The following is an 18,034-nucleotide window of genomic DNA, read 5'->3' on the forward strand; positions in this document are numbered from 1 at the left end:
CTTAAAGATGGTGGACGGAATATGCCTGTCTAGCACGGAGGCTTACGCCTTCACTATGCCGGAGCAGTCTTTGCCTATCCACCACGTAGGATAGCTAGACCTTAAAGATAGTGGATGGAATTACTTCTCCGGCATGAAGGCACTGCCTTCAAGATGCTGGAGGTATTGTACGATAGGTCTTTAAGACCTCTCCATCACCGAGGCTATGCCATCGGTGAGGAGGTTTTTAAGATATCTCCGTTTTGCGAAGGTTTTTCGAACATTTCCGTGTGCGAAGGTTTTTAGAACATCTTCGTGTGCGGAGGTTTTTCTCTTAAGACATCTCCGCATGCTGAGGTTTTTTAAGGCATCTCTGATTTAGGGAGGTTTTTGAAAAGACTCTCCGTTTTTGCGGAGGTTTTTGGAAGACTCTCCGTATTTGCGGAGGTTTTTGGGAAGACTCTCTGTTTTTTGCAGAGGTTTTTTGAAAGACTCTCCCATCTTGCGGAGGTTTTTGAAACATCTGTTTGTAAAACATCTTCACACCGAGGCAAGGCCTTCAGGTGCAGAGGTTTTGGAAACATCTCCGCGTGTGGAGGTTTTTAGAACATCGGTAGAGTCAAGGAACTCCACCGGTTTGTAGGGAAGGGCTTAGCATGTGGGTTCTTACCTTCGCATGTGGCCCGTGATTGCCCCAAAGAGCTACGGACGCGCGGAGCGACATGGCGCAGCACCGAACTCACTGAGGGCGGCCTCCGGCATGGAGTTGGGCTGGAGCTCGGCCTCTAGGCACGGCCCCCAGCATGAGGTGACGCAGATGTGGCCTCCGGCGAGGATACAGGCGTGGTGGACCAGAGTGCGGGCGTAGGTGTATGCGAACATGGGAATGCTTGCGGTCTTGTATGCACTCATGAAGCAGTAGTGCTCCATAGAACGTGCATGGTTGCATGCAAGCATGTTTGGCCACCAGCAACCATACGTCCATGTTGCTAGCTTCTCCACAATAGTTGAGTTCTTGAGTGTTAGCCTCTTTCTTTCTTGTGCATGTGCTGTGCTCACGTGAGTCTGCGTGTGTAGGACTGATCCAACATTTGGAGCAGCTAAAGCTGGAAGGGTCCTTCGTGAAGTCGAGGAGAGACCGGAGCCAGAGTAGCCAAGGCCGGAGGGGTTTTGTGACACCGGAGGGAGGCCACAGGAGTTGTAGTAGCTGAGGCCGGAGGGGCCTTCGGAATATCGGAGGGAGCCCATTGGAGTTGGAGTAGCTGAGGCCGAAGAAGTTCGTGTTGTCGAAGATAGTCTCTGGCGAGGTCTCCAGAGTGGCAGCGAGCCGGAGAGGCCTCCGAAATGGCAGCGAGCCGGAGAGGACCTCCGGAGTGACTACGAGAAGAAGGTGCCTTCGAAGCGGTTGTGAGCAGCGGAGTGGATGGAGGGGCCTTCAGCATGGAGAAGAACCGGAGGGGCCTTCGGAGCGAGGGTGGCCCGAGCACTAGGTGAGTCGGAGGCTTCGGAGAGTAGACTCTAGCGCGGCGACAAGACGGAGGTGCCTTCGAAGAGGTTGTGCTCCGGGCGGAGGGAGCCTTCAGAGCGGCTAGGAGTGGCTCCAGCAGCGGACTTCCTCTCAATTTGCATCCATGGCTGTACGTGTACATGCATAATGCCTAGTCCCGTAGCAGATGACTTGTTCGTGCTCCCGTAGAGCCTTTTAAGCATATGGCTGTAATATCTCAATGGAGTGCAGTGAGATTTTGTCAGCGAAGGATCCTCTAGCGTCGAGCGCGCGGGCTTCGATAGCGGAGGGGCTTCCAGAGTCAGGGGGTGCTCCGATGCGAGGTGGCCCTCCGGCGGGTGCGGCTTTGGAGCAAGGTGGACCTCCGGCGGAATCTTGCAAAGCATGTCCAGCTCGGAGGCCTAGGAGCTGTGAGGCAAGAGAAGAAGTAAGCAGCAGAATCTTCATGGCTGCAAGAGCTCGAGCTCTCTAGACCTACGTGCGAGAGAGAGGTAGAGAGCACCACTTGTGAGTGGAGGTTTGCACAGATTTTATCTTTTGCCTTTGCCCTCACATGGTTTAGTCTTTGCTCGAGGCTGGATGGGCATGGGGAGCCACACTTGTACGTGCGTTGCCTTCGGACAGCCTCGGAAGCGGCTCACAGCACGCCATGGCTACCGTTCGCGTGCGCCCGGGCTGATGCAATTGCGGTTTCTTCACCCGCAAGATGCTAATGACTGCTGAAGGACAGAGGGAGGCTCCGGCAGCCTCCGGACACATTGCGCATAGAGCTGTGTTCAGAGGTGTCGTCCTGGCCTACAGACCCGAGGACATGTTTTGCTCTTTTGATGTCTTCCCAACCTCTTTCCTCTTATGGATTTTTCTATCTGCATCCCCACAGACGGTGCGCTGTTGGCGCAAGAGGATGTCTTGCGCGAACAGAGTACGGTGAGAGTCTCTTCCAATAAGGAGACTCAAGCTTAGGAACTACAGTGAGCTGAGAGGAGAGAGCGAGAGAAGGGGTGCGTCTGTGATGGACCTAAGAACACAAGAGATTTTACCAAGTTCGGACCTTCTGGTCGGATAACAGCCCTATATTCTGTGCTTTTGCTTATGATGTGTATCAACTGGTTACAAGAGGAGTTTTTACATCTGATCAGAGGAGAAAAATCCTTCCCCGGGAGTCTCCTTCCCCCTTTCACCTCCCATGTGGGGTTTCTTTTATAGGGAGAAGGAGCAGGGGATATTACCACCCTGCCCCTATGATATTATCCAACAACCACGTGGATAGGAGGGGTTCTGGATCCTTCATCCCTGTACACACCACGTGGTAGTGGGGATATTATGATTCCTACAGTAATGCTATAGTGCACCGTATAAATATCTCAGGTTGGAGTGTTTCCCCCAGCAGAAAATAAACCCTTTTACTTGTTGTAGTAGTTATTCATACTTTGTGTGCAACAGCTATGAAAAGCGGCTAGATAGGTCCTTTTTCGTTTTCTTTATTTGAGTGTTTTTCCTTTTTTATTTACTTATAACTTATTCATTTTAGTTAATATTATAAATCTTTTTACCTCTTATATAACCTCGGCAATTAAATGACTTTATGCAACAATTTGTGAAAGGATGTCCAACATTTTACATGTGATTTGTTGAGTCTTGTGAAAATCACATAAGAAGTAAAAATATATTCAATATCCATTAATTGTGAAGAACATATTGGTTCAAACTGTTTATACATAGATGGTGTGTTACATTTAGCTTCCATATAGCGCAGCCCATCAGCCCAATACGAGGCCCACCAACCAAAAGGACCAAGGCCTGAGAGCGTCGGGTATTTTTTTTCTTCTTTATCCTTTTTGTTTTTCACTGATATATATATGATTTTATCTTTTTATATACATTCAATATTTTAAAAGACTTGATTTGAAATTTTACAAAACATAGTTCCGCAGCTTGAAAAACCTAGTTGAATATTTTGCTTGGAAAATGTTAAAATAGTATATTTTAAAATGTTGAACTAGTATATTCAAATTTTATTTTTTAAAAAATAAAAATAATAAAAATATTTGTATATTGGATCTTTATTTCTGTTGCATTAATTTTAAGCAGAATCATGGTTCAAACAGATTAAAAACGGACCAATGATTTGAGAGATAATTTTGTTTAAGTCCCAAATCCAAATTAAATTTCACCACGTGTCCCTTCTCACTATGCAGGGCTAGTCAGTCTGTGCAAATCAAAGCTATCCGTCCTTCCCTGCCTGCGAATCTTAGGACTCGTTTAGTTTTATAAGCTTCATCTTAGATGTAGAGTTTATTAGTTAAAATAGTTTAAGTATCTATTTTTAATCTGAATTAAAAATAAAATAGCTTATTTAAATATCTCACACTCTAAACTTCACCTCCATGAATTTTTTGAAATTTGGAGCTAGAGTTTTAGCGAACAGCCTTGACAACAGCCTTGACTTATAGGTAGTACCTGGCCCCATCGGCCCAGGCCTGTTTGCTCGAATCGCGTGGGCTGTGCGTTTTTCGGCGCACAGGGGCGTGCGCTATCGAGAATGCCGCACTTCCATTTCTTTCGGCCTTAATCTCGAGATGCGTCGTCCCCAGCCCAAAAGTCCTCTCCTAAGCTCTGGACCGTAATTGAAGCAAATACCCACCCCCCCTCCCCTCCGCCGCCGTCCTCAAGGCTGAGGCACCGCCGCCCAGCCTCCACCACCTGATTGCTTCCCGAACCTTCAAGCTCTCCACCACCCTCCGCGCCCGCCGGCCGAACACACGTCGATACAGATGAACGCTGATCCAGGTATCCTTGGGCCTCCTGCGTGGTGGACTTAGTATCGGTTTAGGGTTTATCTCCCGCAATTCTTGGGGCAAGTCCGCCGCTGGCATTCGCTTCTGAGGATCCATCCCATGCCACTTGGTTTTCTTATGGTGCCTGTTTCGGCTGCTTCTATCTGCAGGCGAGAAGAGACCGTTCGGCGATCTGGACGACGATGACGATGACGTCTTCGCTTCCAAAAAGGTTAAGCGATTGTTGTTACTGTTCCCTTTTTGTTAGAATCTAGTGTAAACTCTTTCGTTTCTATTTGTATCTGGCCGCTGGAAACAATTCACAGCGAATATTAGGCATAAGACGGAGTACATGTTGTGGAAACTACTGTCACATTTTTTGTTGCAACAATTAGGAAGGTGAATGCGAGTATGGAGGAGGGAATTTGTGGTGGGTGGGATTGGGTGTGGAAAATTGCTTTTTTGTTCAAATGCCTTGTGTAGCAAAAAGGGGTGGGAAATTCTAGGAAATTGATTTGTAGTCCATGAATGGTGAAGGCATTCATCTTCCCTTTAAAATCTGCCCCCTTCCAATTATCTTCCCCCTCCACATTGGTCTAAAGCGATGGGACTTGGACCCTCAAATTCCCATTTCCCGTCCCACCAAAATTCCAATGCCCATGTCTACTAACCAAGCAATAGATTTTATATCTTCAGCAAAAATTACCTCTGCCAAACAGGCTGTATTTTGGAACAGTGTTATGTGAAAAATGCTTAGCATGTTAGGTCATGTTTGTTTTGTTAGCCTTGCCTTGCGAAGCTAGGGGGTGGCTGTAATTAAATCTGTGCTCACCTTTCCCAAAAGGAAAGGCTAAGCAAGAAACAAAAAAACACGCATCCTTGCCTACTAGCAATGGTAGGGACTGAAACTGTGTCCATTGAATGAGATGCTATGTCCATTTCCTTATCTTATATGGACTACGAAGCCGAATAGTTTCTAGGATAATGGAAAGATGGCACATTCCTAGGTATGGGTTTGAAGTTGAATCATGTAGTAGTATTATATTTGTTCCAAGTGATGCAGTAATCAAGAAAATAGTGCCTGTTTTTAGCCCTTTATTGAACTTGTTGCCTGACTGCTTTATAAGACAAGACTTTGTGTGATTTGGGCCAAAAGATGCTGCATTAAGACTATAATTTGTGGTGTAGGCAAAGACAAAGGTTGAGGAAAGTGCACCAGGAGCTGCAACAGGAATGATTCTATCACTTCGTGAAAGGTACGTCACATTTCATGTTTGACCTTTTGAGCTCTGATTCTCTGTTAGCAAAAAAATGCAGTTATATTGTTAATTGTAAACATTGGACTGAGTTTCTCTCACTTCTGAAGTTTGCAGGAGTGTAAACATAGCCTTGCATCCTGCCAGGTTTGTCACTATTCACCTTTCGGGCTGTTCTCATTTACTAGTGCATTATGATACTGTTATCTGTATATATTATATGTTATGTGTTCTACTACTCAGTTATTATTCCATAATTTTGGTATAAGATGCTAGCTGTAAATTATCATTCACTTGGTAATCAGTTTTTCTGCAAGTGGAAAGAAAATATTTGCATGTAACTGTTAGCTGTACAAGAGAAGAACCAAAAGGCAAAAATGTAAAGATATGTTGCTGGCGCTGCTAGTTTCTTGTGCTTCTTATGGAATAGAAATCACATTGATTTTTTCATATACAAAGAAACAGAAGTCCTCACTATATCGTTTTGTTGTTTTTTGAAATATGATTAATTTCCAGAAACTTCTATGTCGTTTGCTCACTGTGATGATTTACTGTCATGTTAGTTTTCGACCCAAATAAAGTTTTTAATTGAGGAAAAGTATGATCTATATGTATTCGGCTAGGCAGCACCGATACGAATACGGAGATATATCATTTCCCAGAAAACCCAATACGCGGATACGTTTTACTTTTTTTTAAATAAGAACAAGTTTGCAGTGCATGTTTATTATTATCTGAAGCACCTAGAGGCTACTATTGCCAACATGTCCTATCAAACCAATGCATATGCCTAGATTTAACTCATCAGTAATTTGCATATGAGATGACAAAAGGTAGTTCAAAGTATGCAATATCAACAATAATTTGCTTTGTCATCTTCACAACATGCAAAATTGTTTCCACTCCCTATGAATCATAACCACCAGCCAATTTTGTTAACCAATTAACCTGAAAAAGGGGTGAGCTAGAGAGGAACTCACCGCCGCTGCAGCTAGGAGGGCGTCGCGAGCGGTGACTGGCGTGCGGGCGGTGGGAGGGCGGCTAGGGCGTGCCAGCTGGGAGGGCATGCTGGTATGCGGGCGACTCTATGAGAAGGAGGCATGTGGGACTGTGGGCAGCGGCTGGCATGCGAGACTGCATGCGACTTGTTAGGTCATGCGGGTGCAAATGTGCTGGGCCGTATCCCCAAAGTATCAAAGAAGTATCCAATTGCGTATCTGAAATTTACATAGTTATTTTTTCGGATACTCGTCGGATACCGGATACGCATCCGGCGCGTATCGGTATTGGATACGGTATCTGATACGGATACAATGCCTTCTTGAAGTATCAGTGTTTCAGAGGTATCCGGTGTAGCCTTACATTTTCAATTTCTTATGAAATCTGATTCTTACAAATATATCCATCACTTTTGCCCCTGGTAATAATCTTTGATTGTTTCAGAATAGCTATTCGACCTTTTCGTAATGTTCAGTCCAAGATTAATTCTGATTGCTTAATCATACAACGAGGGCCTTGTATACGATATAAAAGGCAATGTATCAGGTGGAAAATCCTTCAAACGCCAGCCATAGCCGCACGATTGCAACTGAACAGTGCTGATCAAATCCCTCCAATCTACTTGATGCTATATTTGAGCATGAAACAACCCCTCCCTGCATATGTCTATCCTCTTTTGCTCCATCTCAGATTCCTCTCAGATTTCCACAACATTGTAGTATTGCGCGATGGCATTACTGCATGGGCACACAAGACACAACAGTTGGGTGACAACATCAGATTTGCCTCTCTGCACCCATGGCATTAAACATCTAGGCCAATCAAGCCTTTGGTGGTGAATAGTAGCCCTCTCTGCTACCATGTGCTGCAGACCTCATTGCTATCATATGCCATTGTGTCACCTTGAAATCCCAGTCACTCAACCTTCTCTATCTTTGTCAAAGCTCTGTGGTGTCTAGTTGTCCACCAGCTGATTGGATGCCTTGGCATCTACTAGGCGATAACTAGGTGACACTCTGATAACTGTCCCAGACAAACTGTGATATCTAAGGTGGCTATATGCAGTGATGCATCCAGCAACAGTTATGGTGGTATGCAGTTATGGCGGTGTGATTAGGGAGGTGCGTCGGCATTGTCAACAGTCACCAGTGCTGATAAGAGTACGTGAGGCACAATTTGCGACTGGCTCAATGGGAGGGGATGATGGGATGTTAGTGACAAGAGGGTTCTTTGCTTATTTGCATCCCAGGCGAAGTGTTCCTTTTTTTCTTACCCCTTTTCTAAAGAACGTTTAGCCGGGCGACACAGATTTGTAGTTAGACAGCTAAGGGCAAAAACTTGCAGTATTACATTCTATATGTCATGTGCGGCCTTTTTGGGCTGGCAAACACAGATTGCTGTAGTGCGGTGTACTGTAGCATGTAGCAGCACCCCAATTGTTTGCTTTGTTTATCAGTCGATCCTTAATTTGTTAGTTGGTTTGAATATCAAGTTAAATTAGTTAGAGATAAGATTTGTCAGCCAAGATTGTTAGAGACGGCTCCTATATAGTAGAGGTCAGATCATTTCAGTCAAGCAAGAATAAATCAAGTTGTCCCAAGAACTCTGCATGATCAAGGGACTGCTGAAACAGAAGGCCAATAGCCTATAAATAAAAATGCACTGCTGAAAAGATAAATTCGTTTAAAAGATTGAAGTAGAAAAATGAAATTGGTATAGAGATAAACAGGGGATGAAGTAATATTTATCTGTGCAATTACTCACACAGTTGTTACTTCCGTCCGTTCCAGTAACACTTCTACCCAGTTATTTGGGCGTTGGAAATAATATCTGAAATGCTGTATTTACATGCATAACAGGTGGAACTGGAAGCTACTAAATTGGAAATCCAGAAGTGGCATTCAGCATTGCAGAACATCCCAGCTGTACCTGTTGGAACCAACCCAGGTTTGCGGATTAAATACAGGTCCTTCCAAATATTTTGTAATGATTGACCAAATCACCAAGTATATTGATTTACTTTAAATACAGATCCTGTTTCAGTAGTTTCTTACCTCAATAACCTGAAGTCATCGGAGGAGTCATTGAGGGAGCAGGTTGGTCCTTTTTGTCATGTTTGTATAAAGTGTTCTCGTAGATGGTTGTCTAGCATATCTAGACCAACAACTAGACGCTAGTCGAGGGGTTGGCGTTGAGTTTAGGGGGTAGTTGCACCTCTAGATAGGTAGACCGTCTAGATGGTCAACTTTGGTCAAAGACAGTCTATTTGGCGGCGCTATACGATTCCTGGACGTGACTAGTTAGCCGTCTCGACAATGCAGCATCTTGGCACTGCTGCGCAGGAGGAAAAGTTTCAGCTGTGCCCATCCGCACAAAGGCTTTAGGGTTTGGCCTTTGGGATAAAGAGGCCCCAAACCATTCCCCATCCATCGTTTCTCGGTCTCTCCTCTCACCCACTGTCTCCAATCGCCGCTGGTTGCAGTCGCCCCCGCGCTTGCGCCATCACCCATCGGGTCCATGTCCCCTCCACTCCGTAACTCCTCTTTGCCGTCCGCGGTCTCTCGGATATGTGCTCTGGTCCACTGCTTGCCTCTTCTTCTGTCGTGGACTCCTCCGCAACTCCTCCTTATAGCTATTTGTTTGCATCTCACTTGAAAAATATAGTATGGTACTCTGGAGCATATAGCTATTTGTTTGCATAATTGATGCTATAGTACAAAAATGTCTAGACCGTCTAGTCGTCGTCTAGAGAGACTAGACGATAGTCACGGAGTGACCATCTGTCTACGTCTAGTGTCTAGGTGAACATTTGTATATGAGAACTAGTAAATTAGTTCAGCTTTGCTTAAATTTTATTGATATGTTTTTACATACTCAGCTGGAGAAAGCAAAGAAAAGGGAGGCTGCTTTTATTGTTACATTTGCAAAACGAGAGCAGGAGATTGCAGAACTCAAGGTACCCTCTGGCAGCCTTGTTTTTCTATGAGGAGAAACATGTAAATATAGATAAGTCTGTTGATTTTTTAAAGAAAACTATAATGTACAGTCCAAAATGGCAACAAATTGCAAACTTACTAGAAAGATTTAACTTATTTGATAGGACCATGGGCTTAATTTTTTCACTATTCCTGCTGCTATTTTATTCATTTTGTGGTTCCTCATTCTCTTGCTGATTGTCGAATTTTTTTTTCTTGTCTGTACATTTTTGCAGTCTGCAGTTAGAGATTTAAAAACTCAATTAAGGCCACCGTCGATGCAGGTAAACATGATGCTTCTTAAGTTTTTCATACGAATTGTATCATGTACCTAAATGACCTATTGTTTATTACATGTTGGGGGGTAATGACAATTTAGAACCCCCCCCCTCCCACACACGCCCGCACACGCAGGGTGAAAAAAAAGGTCTCACAGAAGGCCATTTGGCCATACAAGTTTGAAAAAATAATTTAAAAATGGGCAGGAAGCCCCTCATGAGCATCCAAATACAGTGCTAACTCATCTCTGGAGAAAATACTTCACCATGCCGAGGCCTTGATCCCTGCCCAGCGGTCTCTCTCCCATCAAATGAACTGTAAGAGCCCTCATCATGGCATCATAGAAGGAATTGGACAGATGAGGAGGGAAGGGATCAATGTTGTAAGAGTATTTTTCCATGCCTCATTTGGCAGTATGCCAAATGCATGGTTGTTATGGCGGCGTGACGAGGTGTGGTGACCCACCATCTTCACAACTTTACAGCGCCATGACGCATGGCCTAGCGACACCATACACACATGGCGAATACACACATTATAGTCTAGGATATTAGCAAATGGCGACGTAAATGTAGCTCAACAGTTATAGTCTAGGATATTATTATATGTAAATGCAGCACAAAAGATAAATAGCAATGTAAATGTAGCACAAAAACATAGAACTCAATGTCACTGTTGACGCAATACACAATAAAGATACTTCAATGTCGTAGATATGTAATAGATGTAAATGCAGAAATACACAATATTTTTTGCAATTATTAATACCATGAGGGGCTTAAATACAAAAATTTGTAATATAATTGAGGTTATATTGAATCAGCATGTAATATATTAGAAAACTAAGGGGGTTATGCAAAATTTGCACCGCCCACCGGGCCTTTTGGCCCATGCCAATCCGGCCCACCCATCCGACATATATAAGGCTGGGGTGGGGGTAAGGTTAGGGATTTCATCCCCCCGCCCACATCCAACTCTAGCGGCGGCGGCACCCCGTGCTTCTCCAGATTGCTTCGCCCCGCATCTCTCGCGCCGCTCCCGCTCCAAGCGGACGCCATATACTCCAGTGCCGCAGCGAGGAGCAAAACACCGCCATATTGTCAATATGGCGACGCCATGATAACTATGTACAAACCCTGATTCCTATCATACTCCGTTCGGGTTCATTAATTGAATTTGGGTTACTCAATTGGATAGTAATCGTATTCCAATAGAATTTGAATTTGATTAATTGAAAATGTTGTTTCCAAGAAAAAAAACTAAGGCAAGAACTTCTGATCTCTATTTCATGGAGCCTAATCAAGCAATCATCAACACTGATGCATACCAACATCGACAGAGTGTGCTTTGGGGCCACTGCCATGCTTGCACTCATCATCAGCAAGCCCATTGATTCCCCAAGGGGTTGCCACTGCAATGAGCCACCTGCTGTCTTTTCTGTCAACGAGGGTGGGTAAATCTTTCAGCAATGGGTTCGAGCACTTTATATTGGTCACAAGCATTGTGGAGCAGAGGTGGCCGGGAAGGGAGAGGTGGTGGGGAGTGGTGAAGTAGTTAACTTATGAGTCCTGCTGTTGAGTGGTGGAGGTGAAGCAGCGTGAGGGAGTCGAAGTGTCAATCTATCAGGATCAAGTTGATCATGATGCTGTGAGGACAGAAGTGGTTAGGCTTCGGATTGACATTATTGACAGGGGTGGGGTAAAGAATTGCTTCTTGTTGTATCCCATCTCTTGGAAATTAGTTTTACAATTGTTTTATTGGTTCTTGCAACTGCCAAATTGCCCTATTCATGGAATTAGATTTCAGTTCCATGATACCATGATTTAGTTTGTTCTTGGCATCAGTACTGTACCAATTATTTACTCTCTCCGTTTCACAATACTTGGCGCTTTTGACCAAGCTGCCCGTGGTAGTCAAACAGTACAACAAGAGGTGGAGCTGTGGTATTGTAGTGCTGTCTATGGTTAATACAGAGCATGCAACATTACAGGAGAAGTGTCCAGAACATTTCAAAGCTTGTGTGCTTGCACGTATAACGAGAAGGGAAGAAAATGACCCCTCAGTTGGCACTAGTAGCTCTGTTAGAGACTGCTGCAGTTTTTTTTTTTTTTGTCCAAACGTACTCAAAAGTTGATTGCCTAAATATGCATGCATTGGTCCAAAGTGCCAAGTGTTGTGAAATGGAGGGAGTAGCTTATTTCAGCCTGCAAACACTAGATGTGAACCATTATCATTTGGGAATACTGATGACCTACATATTTTGTTGGAAAACTAATGTGAAACGGCTGTTTGTGTTACTTTCTTTGACGCAAGGATAAAGTCCAATGTGATCTACGCTAGTTGACCTGTGATCTAGAACTAGGTGCCTGCATATTGTTGTGAAATAACCTACACAATCAGCCGCAGAATAGCATTGCTATCTTTCATTGAATGGCATGGCCCTCTTGATTTTTTCTTGTTCTTTAGGGGCTTTATTGTAGATAAGGGGTTGTGAGTTGGTTAAGGACTATTTCTTTCTGCATTGATCTTTTTCATCTGTTTTTGTTGGGGGTAGGATAAGGGTGGAAGAAAGAAAAATGTGCAGCCAGCTGCATTTTTTAAGTTGTAAAGATGAAGATAATATAGAATGAAACTAAGATAACCATATTCAAGGAGAGAGGTTACAACAAAGCACACTGTAGTGTTTTTATCATGTGTAGTGGATTCCTACTGCACAGGTGAAGTAAACCTAGGTCTGTTTTAGTATTAATATTTCTTTTTATCTTCTACCAAATGGAAATTTGTTCTTTTTATGATATACAAAAAAATCGACCAACCTAGGAGGAACTAGGTGGCATTGTTAATAAGAAGAAATAGGCACCCAAAATCGCATAGAAGAGGGCTCAAACCTGGGAGGTCTGGGTGTACATCCACACCCTTAGTCAACTGTGCTAGGCTTAGTTCTATTTTGTGATAATCACCTTTTTGAGATATTGAGAGTTTTTGCCTTTCTATATTGCATTTGGTCTAAAAAAGAGATGTGTTGTGATGATAAATTTATGTGTTGCACCCTCTCCGTCCTGAAACTTAGTTCATGATCAGGTTAGCACAGTAAAGTAGATACCAGAATAGGGAGAAATAGACTGTAGATTATGGGTAAGGCACTTGATTGGTGAAAGACTACTTATCTCTGGTTTGATTGCTCACGTTACAATATATAGCCTTTTATATGGTTGCTTTGAGTTGCCCATAAAGATTGATACCAACTTTAAAAAGTCAACTACTATTCTTTTAGAGGTAATGTCCTGAATAGTTGTCATAATAATGCTTTGCCCCATGTTGACATTCTGGTTAGCTTAATTCAATGTATTCTTCTGCATGCTTAATTCTTCTGCATGCTTAACAGACAAGGAGATTATTGCTTGATCCAGCAATTCATGAGGAATTTACACGCTTAAAGGTTAGTTGCATTTCCTGATTCAGGCAGTTCTTGTTTTGTTAAATTATCTTTTACCTGTATGTTTGGAACATGCAAAGCATTTTGCTGTATTGTCTAAAAAAGCCACAATAGGAGGTTATGATATCTTTTTGCGCTAGTTTTTGTATTATTGGTGAAATATTGGTATCAGAAAAAGCATGCAGGTGGCTGTAATCCTATTGAACCACATACGACGGCCACAAACATTATTTCATCATATTGTGTACAGATATCACATGAATGTCTTTTTACGTTTCCATGTAAAAAGATGCATTAAGTAATAAATTGTCAAGAGCAATTAATATGTTTTCTGGGGAGAAAAAAGGATTAGTAATTTAGCCATATTATCTATTGGTTTAGTTAGCATACTGAATTATTGATGGCACCTTATTTTGAGGAATATGAAATTATAATATGAATAATTTTTTTTGAAATTTGTGCTCTATTTAGTGGCCTCGGAAAGCTGAAACTATAATATCATGAGACTCACTGGCTAATGAGTTATTTTGTTCAGTTTCATCATAATGGTTCCTGACTTGCAAACATACCATCACAAAGAAGAGGCTGAGAAATGCCGTCGCAAAGGGACAAAAATCTTGGAAATGACATCGCTGTCACATTTCCTGCTAAGATAGTCTGAAATGACCAATCTACTGTCAGTCTTTTTTCTTTCCCTTTTCCCCTGTTATTTAAACCAATCTGCCGCATCGGCACTCTGAGTGCCACCACTCCCTGGTAGTGGCATCCAACATGTGCATGCATGTGAATTTGTGCCCCACCATCAGTTGTCTCCTTGCACCGCCACCGCGTGGTACCTTCCGGTCTCCTTTGCTGCAGAACGTTGTAAGAAGAGGCAGCAGTGCAGCTCTACAAGAACTATGCAAACCCATCGCTCTGCACCTCTCGCCCCCACCAATTCTCCCCCATGGCCTGGTCATGAGAATTCACAAAAAATCGAAGTGATACTCACTGGTCAGTAGAATCAAGGGCCGCAGCGGGCTTCTCAATCCTCCTTCCTGTTCTAACCATGCGTCAGCCAAATGGCTAGCATTGGTGTGCTAACGTGTTGTCCCTCTGGTTTTTAGTTGAAATCCTCCTGATAGCTTCCCTCCTTCCAGTTTGTGAAAGCGAGCGACTGGAGAAGAACATCAACGTGGGGATATTTGCATTTCTAAGACTTTCTCCCTCCAAAAAGCACTCTTAACAGCTGTTTTGGATAGAAAACATGACAGCGAGCGATGGTATTTTCAAGTTTTTTATGCGTTTGCCATGGTATGTTTCAGTCAACCACTTTTGTGATGGTATTTTGCAAGTCATGGTCGGATTGTGATGGTATTCAACGGAATATTCCAGGCTAATAGTAAACATTTGTACATACATACTAACTCTTAACTGCCTACTTTCGTATCAGAATCTTGTGGAGGAGAAAGAGAAAAAGATAAAGGAGCTACAGGACAATGTTGCTGCTGTCAATTTTACTCCATCCAGCAAACTTGGGAAAATGCTAATGGCCAAATGTAGAACATTGCAAGAGGAAAACGAAGAGATTGGTGCGATGGCTTCCGAAGGAAAAGTAAGCGCTCTTACAGACTTCCACCTTTCTTTGCGGACACATAAAATTATGCATATATGCTTTCTGATTGTTTTTTACATTTTTGTAAGAGGAAAAGAGTCCTTGGTCATTTTCTTTGAACAAGCAAACATATGAATCCTTGGTCATATAAAAGCTTCTTACCCAACTACTTGTAACAATGCTTCGTAACAAATAGTGCTGCTCATATGTCCACGTGTGCGTATAAAAGCTTCTTACCCAACTACTTGTAACAATGCTTCGTAACAATGTATCCTTGGTACAGATCCATGAACTTGGAATGGAAATTGCGGTTTTGAAGTCCCAGAACAATGAGTCCTTGGTCATTTTCTTTGAACAAGCAAACATATTGTGCAAATAGTGCTGCTCACATGTCCACGTGCGTATAAAAGCTTCTTACCCAACTACTTGTAACAATGCTTCGTAACAATGTATCCTTGGTACAGATCCATGAACTTGGAATGAAAATTGCGGTTTTGAAGTCCCAGAACAATGAGTCCTTGGTCATTTTCTTTGAACAAGCAAACATATTGTGCAAATAGTGCTGCTCACATGTCCACGTGTGCGTATAAAAGCTTCTTACCCAACTACTTGTAACAATGCTTCGTAACAATATATCCTTGGTACAGATCCATGAACTTGGAATGAAAATTGCGGTTTTGAAGTCCCAGAACAATGAGTTCAGGAATCAATTCGATGGTTAGTGATTTTGTCTCTCATCCATATATTCCTTTTTTTGTAATCCTTTATTCCCTTTTATGCTTCTCACTGATTAGTGCTTGGAATACTACCAAGACTATCCTTATCTACACTTCCCATTCTAGAATATTTGAGTTTCCTGTTTTTTAACATTTATGTCACTATTTTTACACGATTAAATAAGAGGTACTTGGGAGGTTCATGATAACATTGAACACATTGCTGGGAAAGCAAATGAATCACAGCTGACAGCTTTATTATCTTCCCGTAGACCTAAAATAGTGACTTTTTACATTGATATTTCACATGCAGAGCAGATGTTTGATCCATGTATCTTTAAATTGAAGAGGACGAATCCGCTTCCTATTTTTTATGTTCTGTGTGGTCTGTTGAATTCCTAAAAGGATTTATCTCCTTATCTGGTGCTATTGGTGTATTCATAGCTTATAGTGGTCTTGTTGTAGTGTCAAAGGGTAATTTAGTGTTCCTTCCTGGACATTTACATGTTTTTGTAGGCATAAGTTAAAAGTGAAGGGGTGTTGAAAACTAATAATGGATACACTGCATCCACTATAAAAGAAGTGCCCTTTATGCAGTACGCAGCCCTCTGATTCTCAGCTAAGACTTCCTGGTGATTTCGAAATATCTACTGTACGGAACTACTGATAGGCAATCATCCCTTAAATATCATTACAAAGCAAATATGCAGTATGTAATCTTTTTACACCAAATTACCCCTTGACTCTATCTAGGTGCTATTGGTGTATTCATATATAGTGTTCCTATTGTCCGTGCATGTGTGCACTGACGATGTTATTAGACATATCTAGGTGCAGTCGTGCAATCATCACTACACCAATGACCCTTCTGCACGGACATTAGGACCACTATAAGCTATGAATACACTGATATCATTAAACTGATGTCTAGACATATCTAGGTGCAGTCATACAATCTTTTTACATAGAATGTTCAACAAGTAATTGGTAGATCGGACTTGAGACTCTTGTGGGGAGGGGGACGTGGCAGTCACATGATGGATAACTTTTCCTCATGGGTTGAAAATCATTTAAGGGCTCAACCCGAAATCTGGTATATCCATTTTTTGTTCACTTTATTGGTCCATGTTTGGAGTTCAGTTGATTGTTTTTGGATATAATATTGCACCAGATACGGCCATGTGTTGCAATTATGGTTCAGAAAATTTCGCAAGTTCGTATTATGTAAATTCTTTCTTCTATTATGGATCTATTTGACCTTTTTCTTTTGTTGTCAGTTTTGTATAAACACATGGATGGTTTAACAAATGACGTTGAGAGATCCAACGAAATGGTAAGCTTTATCATTCTTACTGCGATTAGTTAATTGCCTTTCCGAACACTAATGATCTTGAACTGGCAACTTTTGCAGGTGTACATTCTGCAAGAGGAGTTAGAAGCTAAGGATTTAGAGCTGAGAAGGTTGAAGGAGATGCTTTCCCAGAAAGAATCTACTGAAGACACAGCAGTTGAAGAAAGGAACGAAGCTGGAAATGACTTGAATACATCTTCAGATCCAGAGCCAATAAAAGTGGAAACTTAATGGTACGGCAGTTTCCCGTAGAGCTACTTGGGTTGTGTTGAAAAATCCATCTGTATTGTGTAGGCTAAATGTAACTGTATTTCTTGGGACTGTGATGTATCAAAAGTACTAAATTATGCAGTTTATCTAACATATTCTATTTATGTCTGAGCCTGGCTGCATGTTTAATTTTTATATTTGGTACAGTTTGTAAAGTTTGAATAGAACTCGCACATAATTTACTATCCTTGCCATCTGAAGGGTAAATAAAAATAGCTGTCCTGGCGCGGGGGCAATGCAATCTCTGCAGATCTGAACACCATGGTGCTCCTGCCCTGGCGGTAAAATGCTGTATCCTCGTGGATCAGTTGTTTCCATTGGTCAGCGGTTCGCTAGGATTTACATTTTGATCAGTTGCGATTCGATGATGAACAATGGGACACTGGGTGTTGGTTAATGCCGCTAAATAATGTCATTCAGCTTGGAGTTTTCTAATTCATCGGCACTGGGGTTGCAGACCCGCAAGTGTCAGCGGTCGTTTCCTCTTTAATAAATTAATATGAATTCTACTTCCTTTGGCCCGCACCTCTACAGATAGTTTTGTTTGTAGGCCACCCAGCTGGGTTCCCCCCTATTGTCCTCGGCCTTCGTTGCAAGCCGCTGTAACATGCCATGGACACATACAGGTTTTGCTTCAATGCGGGCTAAAAAGAGTAAAAGCTATGGACACACGCACCTTTTTTGCAGTAAGCGAAATGAGGAAGAGGTGCGAGATTTAGTTAGTTGTAGATCCCAACTTACTATGACGATGACATGCTAACCATTGGAGAGGGACGAGAAAACAAATGTAGTTTTTCTTTCTTCTATTTTTCCTTGCTGCGGATGAGATGCTACCGCGGCAGCAAGCGTGGACCTTCTAGCTTCGTCTACATGGTGCATAAAAGGCAAAAAAAGA

The 18,034-nt window shown here is 42.5% G+C and overlaps 1 protein-coding gene across 3 annotated transcripts; it reads left to right on the forward strand.

The window, feature by feature from the left end:
- Window positions 1–4,101: 4,101 nt before the first annotated feature.
- LOC133930044 (FKBP12-interacting protein of 37 kDa-like) lies at window positions 4,102–17,243 on the forward strand. Of its 3 annotated transcripts, XM_062376737.1 has the most exons (13): window positions 4,104–4,276; window positions 4,434–4,495; window positions 5,452–5,519; window positions 5,630–5,666; window positions 8,378–8,465; window positions 8,550–8,614; window positions 9,397–9,474; window positions 9,730–9,777; window positions 13,158–13,211; window positions 14,641–14,802; window positions 15,450–15,519; window positions 16,796–16,851; window positions 16,930–17,243. In XM_062376737.1, exons 1-13 carry the CDS (start codon window positions 4,261–4,263, stop codon window positions 17,098–17,100), a joined length of 975 nt encoding a protein of 324 aa, XP_062232721.1. In that variant the 5' UTR covers window positions 4,104–4,260; the 3' UTR covers window positions 17,101–17,243. The 3 variants fall into 3 exon arrangements, with proteins under 3 accessions (XP_062232722.1, XP_062232723.1, XP_062232721.1); XM_062376738.1 differs by lacking the exons at window positions 16,796–16,851; window positions 16,930–17,243 and having other exon boundaries at window positions 4,102–4,276; window positions 15,267–15,512; XM_062376739.1 differs by lacking the exons at window positions 15,450–15,519; window positions 16,796–16,851; window positions 16,930–17,243 and adding an exon at window positions 15,086–15,231 and having other exon boundaries at window positions 4,102–4,276.
- The last annotated feature ends 791 nt before the right edge of the window (window positions 17,244–18,034 follow it).

This window comes from Phragmites australis, chromosome 10, assembly GCF_958298935.1.
Source record: "Phragmites australis chromosome 10, lpPhrAust1.1, whole genome shotgun sequence".
NCBI classification, from domain to species: domain Eukaryota; kingdom Viridiplantae; phylum Streptophyta; class Magnoliopsida; order Poales; family Poaceae; genus Phragmites; species Phragmites australis.

What these genes read in the sequence shown, in the direction of transcription:
- LOC133930044 (XM_062376737.1), top strand. An exon ending in ACGTCTTCGCTTCCAAAAAG is followed by an intron (nt 4,496 to 5,451) that starts GTTAAGCGATTG and finishes TTTGTGGTGTAG; the next exon opens with GCAAAGACAAAGGTTGAGGA. An exon ending in ATAGCCTTGCATCCTGCCAG is followed by an intron (nt 5,667 to 8,377) that starts GTTTGTCACTAT and finishes CATGCATAACAG; the next exon opens with GTGGAACTGGAAGCTACTAA.